This window comes from Crocodylus siamensis, chromosome 3 (genome assembly GCF_052110815.1).
Source record: "Crocodylus siamensis isolate JL-2025a chromosome 3, ASM5211081v1, whole genome shotgun sequence".
In the NCBI taxonomy this organism is placed as follows: domain Eukaryota; kingdom Metazoa; phylum Chordata; order Crocodylia; family Crocodylidae; genus Crocodylus; species Crocodylus siamensis.
Window position 1 is genome coordinate 87,471,855 of NC_143397.1, and position 7,562 is coordinate 87,479,416.

At 45.5% G+C, this 7,562-nt stretch overlaps 1 protein-coding gene across 1 annotated transcript in view; it reads left to right on the top strand.

The window, feature by feature from the left end:
* The window catches only part of CCDC171 (coiled-coil domain containing 171), a 432,482-nt gene extending 425,890 nt beyond the window's left edge, over positions 1 to 6,592 (top strand). The window contains exon 26 of the mRNA XM_090038741.1: positions 6,573 to 6,592. Coding sequence (XP_089894867.1) covers positions 6,573 to 6,577 — 5 coding nt within the window. The 3' untranslated portion in view covers positions 6,578 to 6,592. The remainder of the gene's footprint in view (positions 1 to 6,572) is intronic.
* Positions 6,593 to 7,562: the final 970 nt, after the last annotated feature.

The window sequence follows — 7,562 nt, forward strand, 5'->3', positions numbered from 1 at the left end:
GCACAGAACTGGACGCAGTACTTCAGTTGTGGCTTGACCATCGTCGCATAGAGGGGGAGGATCACCTCCCTGGCTCTACCTGAGATGCATCTGTGGATGCACGACAAGGTGCAGTTAGCCCTGCCAACCGTGACTTCGCATTGTCGGCCCATGTTCATCTTGGAGTCAGTAATGACTTCAAGATCCCTTTCTGCCTCCGTGCTCTCAAGAAGGGAGTTTCCCATTCTATAAGTGTGCTGCTGGTTTCTACTGCCTAGGTGCAGCACTCTGCACTTGTCAGTATTGAAACGCATCCTGTTTATGTTAGCCCACCCCTGTAACCTATCCAGATCTTGCTGCAATCTTTCCCTCCTTACTAGTGTGCTTACCTCACCCCAAATGTTGGTATCATCAGCGATTTTAAACAGGTTGCATTTCACCCCGTTGTCCAAATCGCTGATGAAGAAATTGAACAGCGCAGGCCCAAGGACCGAGCCCTGGGGGACTCCACTGCCCACTTCCCCCCAGGTTGAATATGACCCATCCACCACCACCCTCTGAGTACGACTCTTGAGCCAGTCTTCCATCCATCTGACTGTGTAGGCATCAATGCCACAGTTGCCTGGTTTTTTAATGAGGATGGGGTGGGAGACGGTGTCAAAGGCCTTGCTGAAGTCTTGAAAGACTATGTCCATGGCAACACCTGCATCCATTGCCTTTGTGACCTGATCATAAAAGGCAATCAGGTTGGTCTGACATGACCTGCCCCTAATGAAACTGTGCTGGTTGCCCTTGAGCATCATCCCTGAAGCTGGCCGATAACATATGTTCTCCTTGAGGATCTTCACAAAGAGTTTTCCTAGGATTCAGGTAAGGCTGACGGGCTTATAGTTGCCTGGGTCCTCTCTCTTCCCTTTTTTGAAGATAGGGACCACGTTAGCTATCTTCCAGTCATCTCGCACCTGGCCATGAGCGCTCGTAGAGCCATGCCAAGGGCCCTGCAATAACCCCAGCTAGCTCCCTCAACACCCTGGGGTGGAGAGCATCTGGACCCACTGACTTGAACACGTCCAGCCCCTCCAGAAGCTCTCTAACCTGGTCCTCTCCAACCTGAGGTCTGGAGGCGTTCCCCTCGAGTCCGTCTGGCATCACAGTGGGGAAGTCCCAGTCCCTGCACAAGAAAACAGAGGTGAAGAATGGGTTAAAGTGTTCCGCTTTCTCCTCTGGCGCAACCATCAGATTGCCCAGCGTGCTTTGCAGGGGCCCCACGTTACCCGGTGCCTTCTTCATCCTCCCTATATATTTGAAAAAGGACTTTTTATTATCCTTGATCTTGGATGCTAGTCCTAGCTCTATGTCTGCCTTAGCTTTCCTGACAGCCCCCCTACAGGCCCAAGCAGAGGAGGTATACTCCTCTTTGGAGATAGCACCCCCCTTCCACTGGACGTACGCCGCCTTTTTGGTAAGCAGGCATTCCCAGATGCCCTTGGTGAGCCAGGGGGGCTTTCGGGCACTCTTGCCCCCCTTGCTTCTTGTTTGGATGGACTCCCCTTGGGTCCTGAGTATCGTTTCCTTAAGGAACGACCACTCATCCTGGACACTGAGTTCCCCTGCCCTCAAGGACCCCAGCGCCTCACCCACTAGTCTCCTCAACTTTTTGAAGTTGGTCCTCCTAAAGTCTAGGGCTACTAGACTGGTTGTGGTAGTGCCATCACTGGAAGCCCTATCTTCCTTCAAGATGTCCCTAACTATGAGGTGTAGCCTGTGTGCCACACAGTGGATGTCAGCAAAGTTGGCATCGTAGATGGCCTTGACCATATTGGCCCCGTTGTTGGTGACCATGAATCCATAGATTCATGAGCTTGGGCTTCCCAATGAGCCACCTCTGCACAATGCAGTTCATGGTCACCATGATTTCCCTTGCCATGTGGGACTCATCCAGCACCTTAGCTTAGAGGAGAGCCCACCGATGGCCCAACTGATCACACAAGTGCCCTGTGAGGGAGAGGTAGGCATGATTGTCACCCCAGCTGCCCCAGATGTTGAAGTACTCCCAAGTACTCCCTGCATGCGTCATACAGGGAGGGCACCACCATCCTGCTAAAGGTGGTGCATGCAGGCACTTGGTAAATTGGGGCCATGAGTGCCATGAGCCACCTGAACCTTGGCCACTCAACTAAGGAGAAGGGCTGGCTATCCAGAGGAAGCTTCTCCCCAAAGCTCTGAGTGAAATGGGGTGCTGCCTCCTGAGATGCAGCAGCATGGTGGTGAACTGTTTCACCTCCTTGCCTTCAGCAGTGCTGGCAAATGGCAAACCGGGGATCATCTGCCACCTCAAAATGATCCCAAACTACACTACTCACCTGTTTCTGGGTTAAGGGTGGGGCTCCTGACTTATTCCCCTCCTCAGCAAGGTGAGGCACAACAGCAGGAGGAGCTGACTCAGCTAAGTCCCTTGCCTCAGCCTCCACAACCTCATCCTCAACCTTCTCCAAGGTGCTTTCCAGAGAAGGAGACCAGGGTCTAGGGGTACTTTGAGGGGTGTGGAGCACAAACTCACATTCCTCCTCAGTCCCCAGAATTGCATTAGCCAGGACTCTCAGGTCCCTTGGTTCCAGCTCCAGCTCCTCCTCTGGCAGTGGGAGGCTCAAGCTGGGAGATGAAATTGGGGTGGAGGAGACAGTCATTCTGCTGCTGGTGCCTATATCTGGAGTTAGGGGAGGTGGTGCAGGTGCAGAGGTGTCAGGCACTGCTCCCACCTCCTTGCTTTCACTGGCAGCAGACACCTCACAGTTGATTGGAAAGAAGAAGTGTCTATGTTTGAGGAGGAGAACTTGCAGCTCTAGCTCTGCCCCTACCCCTCTAGTCCCTCTCCCTCCCCTGCCAGAAGCCCTGGCACATGCCTTTCCACCATGCTTCATATTAATCTTTCCTGTGCTGCAAAAGGTGTGTATGTGTCTAACTACTTCTGGGTTGTGTGATTGGTTTGCTTTTCATAGTGTGTGGTGGACTGTGGCTTGCTGATTATTGATTATTAATAACTATATGGTGTATGTTGTTCTTCTGTGATGTGCTCTGACTCTGAATGTGTCACTAACTTCTCCTTCTTCTTCTTTTTCTGGGTTATGTATCTTTACTGTACTGTTCTGTGTTGTGTAGTGTACCTAAAATAATATATCTTCTTCTTTGACTCTGAGTTCTGTGTAATGTGTTAATTTCAGTCTGAATCTGTCTCACTTGTTCTGTGTTGTCTTTAGTTTGTATGTAAACTAACTATAATAAAATCAATAACTAATAACTATATATAATCTGAATCTCTTTGTATGAATATCTGACTTTTTCTTCTAAAGGAATTCTAAATTTAACTAAGCTAAGCTAAATTAAGCTATATCCTATCCAATCCTTTCTAAAAGCAAAGAAGGAGCAGGTGACTGAGTGACTAGAAAGCCTGTCCAGTAGCCACAGTACCTTCCAGATGCTGTTGCTCAGGCAGAAACAGCTCACAAACAGGACAGAAAAGCCCGCAGACAGAGGCTTTTATCCTGTTTCTATGTCCCTCCCCCAGACACTGTGATTGGAAGGGGACTCAGGGGGAAATCACACTCGCTGGCCAACTAGGCATGTCTGTCCTTCCCCCCCTGCTCCCCCTCCCCTTTCTAAGTTTCTGTTTTCCCTCAAAGACTGCCTTATGAATCTCCAAATCTCCAACTCACTTCTGAATCAATTTGGAAATTTTTAAGCTTTGAGTGACTCAATTCTGATTCAGATATTCAGCCTCCACATTGGGCCAAATTTTCTCTGAATCGAATCGTGAATCGAAGCTTCACACAGCCCTACTGGCTAATATTCTCTAATATTAAGGACTGATTCTTCACCGCAGTTTTATGCTAGTGTAAATTCATTACCTGTTTAAAACACAAGGCTTCACTGAATAAACAGTGAAAAAGAGAAACCAACTCAGTTCCTTTATTTTCTAGACTGAGGAATGTAGAGGTTTTAAAACATAAAAGGCACAGACCACTGTAGTGCCAAATACATGTCACAGGAATGGCTACTTCTGCAATGGTAGAGTGTGTTGCAATGGAGATCTACTGAAAACAGGAATAGGCTGCAATTGGACCTAGACAGGTTACAGGGGTGGGTGGATGAGAATAGGATGGGATTCAACACCGACAAGTGCAAAGTGATGCACCTGGGATGGAACAACCGGCACCATACCTACAGGTTGGGGAACTCCATTCTTGTCAGTACAGAGGCGGAAAAAGATCTTGGAGTCACCATTGACTCCAAGATGAACATGGGCCGGCAGTGTGGGGATGCGTTCAGGAAGGCCGACCGTACCTTGTCATGCATCCACAGATGCATCTCAAGCAGGTCCAAGGAGGTGATACTCCCTCTCTATGCGACACTGGTCAGGCTGCAGCTGGAGTACTGCGTCCAGTTCTGGGCACCGCACGTCAAGAGGGATGTGGACAACATGGAGAGGGTCCAGAGGAGGGCCACTCTCATGATCAGGGGGCAGCAGGGGAGGCCTTATGAGGAGAGGCTACAGGACCTGAACCTGTTCAGCCTCCAAAAGAGAAGGCTGAGGGGGGATCTAGTGGCCTGTTACAAACTAGTCAGGGGGGACCAGCAGGCACTGGGGAAGTCCCTGTTCCCCCGAGCACCGCCAGGAGTGATCAGGAATAACAGTCACAAGCTGGCAGGGGGTAGATTTAGGCTAGATATCAGGAGGCACTACTTCACGGTCAGGACAGCTAGGATCTGGAACCAACTTGCAAGAGAAGTGGTGCAGGCTCCTACCCTGGGGGTCTTTAAGAGGAGGCTGGATGTACACCTTGCTGGGGTCTTTTCACCCCAGTACTCTTTGCTGCCATGGCAGGGGGTTGGACTAGATGACCTACTCAGAACCCTTCCAACCCTAGAAACTATGGAACTATGAAACTATGAAAACATAATGTTGCTGGAAACAGTGAGGACATAATACATGGTTAACAAGTTGATCTGTTTCCTGGACCATCCTGAAAAGCCTTTGTCACAGGAACTAGAACAGAAGAGTTTAACTAAAACAGAATAATTCTTTTGACAGATGAGTTACAGAACTCAGGCAGAGGTACTGAAGTGGAATATGAAGCTAGCAGTACTAAGCTAGAGTCTCCAGAACCATAGAAGAGAATTAATGCTAGATACTCCACCTGGAGCATATCCATAAAGATGTGACTAATTTGGTGTTGAGCAGTGTGAGAGAGGGCACACCTAGGGAGTAAATGTTTTTCCTATTAAGCAGAAATTTTTAAAATTGGGATGAAGTTATGATCTTTAACATTCATTCTGAGCCAAAATAAATATTAAAAAAATTATCAGACAAAAACTGACAAAGCCAGAAAGAGAGGTTAACATACCAAAACTGAAACACACCCCAGAATCCCATAACATTCCAATTCACATCCTTGCTCTATTTCATTCAGTGCACCACTTGACCTAGCCTTCTACCTCCCAGACAAATGTCCTAGCCATCTGCCTCCTTCCAGCTCTTCTGTAAGGTAGGATATTGCAACATTTTCTTATAATCATCCTTTTTCATACCTGGTTGAAAAACTTCAAAATTTTAAAAGGTTGAAGGAAAAAGGGACATTTATTTGCAAAAAATAAAAAAGTAGAAGTACAGTAGTATTATCCCCATTTCACAGATGAGAAAGCTGAGGTGCTGTGACATTAAATGATTCAGTCAAAGTCATCTTCATTCAGCAGCAGAGTCCTGACTTACACTCTGTCTACCCCGCTAGAGGACATTCCATTCTTACTTCTAGAGAAGCAGAGCCAATAACCACCAAGGGAAAAAGCAAACCATGGCTAATGAAGAGAAATTACATCAATAACAGCCACCCATAGAAGAAAATGTGAAGTTGCCACCCATTATTTTAATGGAGACAAATTAGGTATAATAATGTAACACTATTTAGTTGCTGCAGCAACAACGAAAAAGGGGAAATAACACGCAATTGCCATCCATTACTGTAATAGCATCAAAACTCAAATACAAAAAAAATCATGATTAAGAGTTAATGCTCCACAAATGGAGAAGTGTTTTGGCCAGGAGGGTTGACTCTCAATATTGGTTGTTTTGTCCATCCAGTTATGACAATTCCCTAGTATCAACAGAAGGAACACAAACAAGTGGTTAACTATGAAATACCATTTCCAACAGTTTTTATAAAGCCTTCCTCATTGTTTTCCTGCATTCAAATTAATCTCTAGCTGTTTATTGGCTATTTCCAACTGGAATGTGTTGTCTTAGAGAAGCAACAGTTAAAAAGACTATCTTCTTGGTAGTCCACTGAATAACCAAATGGTTAATATCCACTGAATAACTTAATCTTTGCTAGAATTTGTGCCAAAGGGAGTTTGACTACTAGGAATGGTCCCAATGACCTCCCCTGCACCTTGCCCTCTGCCAAAAAAAGTGAAATTACAATGTTTAATTCTACCTTTGGTTACCACTGAAGGGGAAAAGGGGGCAAATCTCTATACAGTTATATTATAGAGAGAGGGTGAACACTGCTACCATTTTTCCTTCTTCTCCTCCCCTCCAGGATAAAGAAGATGAATGGCGGCAGCAGCACTTTCCCCTTGGATTCCAGAGCTGTGAGAAAGCAGGAGATCTGTCCAGACCTTGGGCCAAAATTTCACGTGTAGCACAGCCAAAGCAAGGTGTGATCATTCACCTCCACCCCCTCTAGATCTGTCCCTATGTCACATTTTTCCATTTATGTCTAAGAGAGCTGTGGGCAGCCAGGTAAGGAGAACGAAAAGTAAGAGTCATATTTCACCACGTTGTTTTGATTATATGTTGCCATCAAATTATTTTTATTTATAGTCCAGATAAAATTGATTTTATATTGACAATAGGCATTTTTACTCTGTCTCTCTCTCCTGGAAAGTAGGCTGTTCCAAAAACAATGAAGCCAAGAGTTGTACCTAACTTACCAAACAAACAACTCATTAATATTTAGATGCATGATAGTTGCAATATTATTTTATTTAGCTAGGTATGAAATTAACTAATAACCATTAGAAATCATTTTCAATTGGCACCAATTGCTGAAAAACATGATTGTTGTCATTTCATGGGTGCATAGGTCATAATTTTGAAACTGCTAGATTAAAAAAAAATCATAGGGCACCATTAGTCTAAATACTGATGTCCTGATGTACAATTATTTCTTCAAAATAAAATTAAGAGATCCTGCATTCTGGTTTGAAGACACTTAATTTCTGATTAGATGACTGGAAGAAATCGTTACATGTGGAATGGTTGACTGGAAGAAACTGTCAGTGTTGACATGTTCCAGGGGCTGTGGTTCCAGGACACACATTAAGTCTATTTCATGCTGTTAGAAAACATGGATTATGTGGTTTCTTTTAGGGACACAGGAGAAGGTTACTTGCCATTTTATAACTGTCTTTAAAATGAGACACTAAAATAAATTGACCATTATGCTATACAAGGTCTTATTTCTGTAGGTATTGAGGTGCTTAGTACCTCTGAAAATCAGGATAACTGCCTTCATTTCACTTGAAAG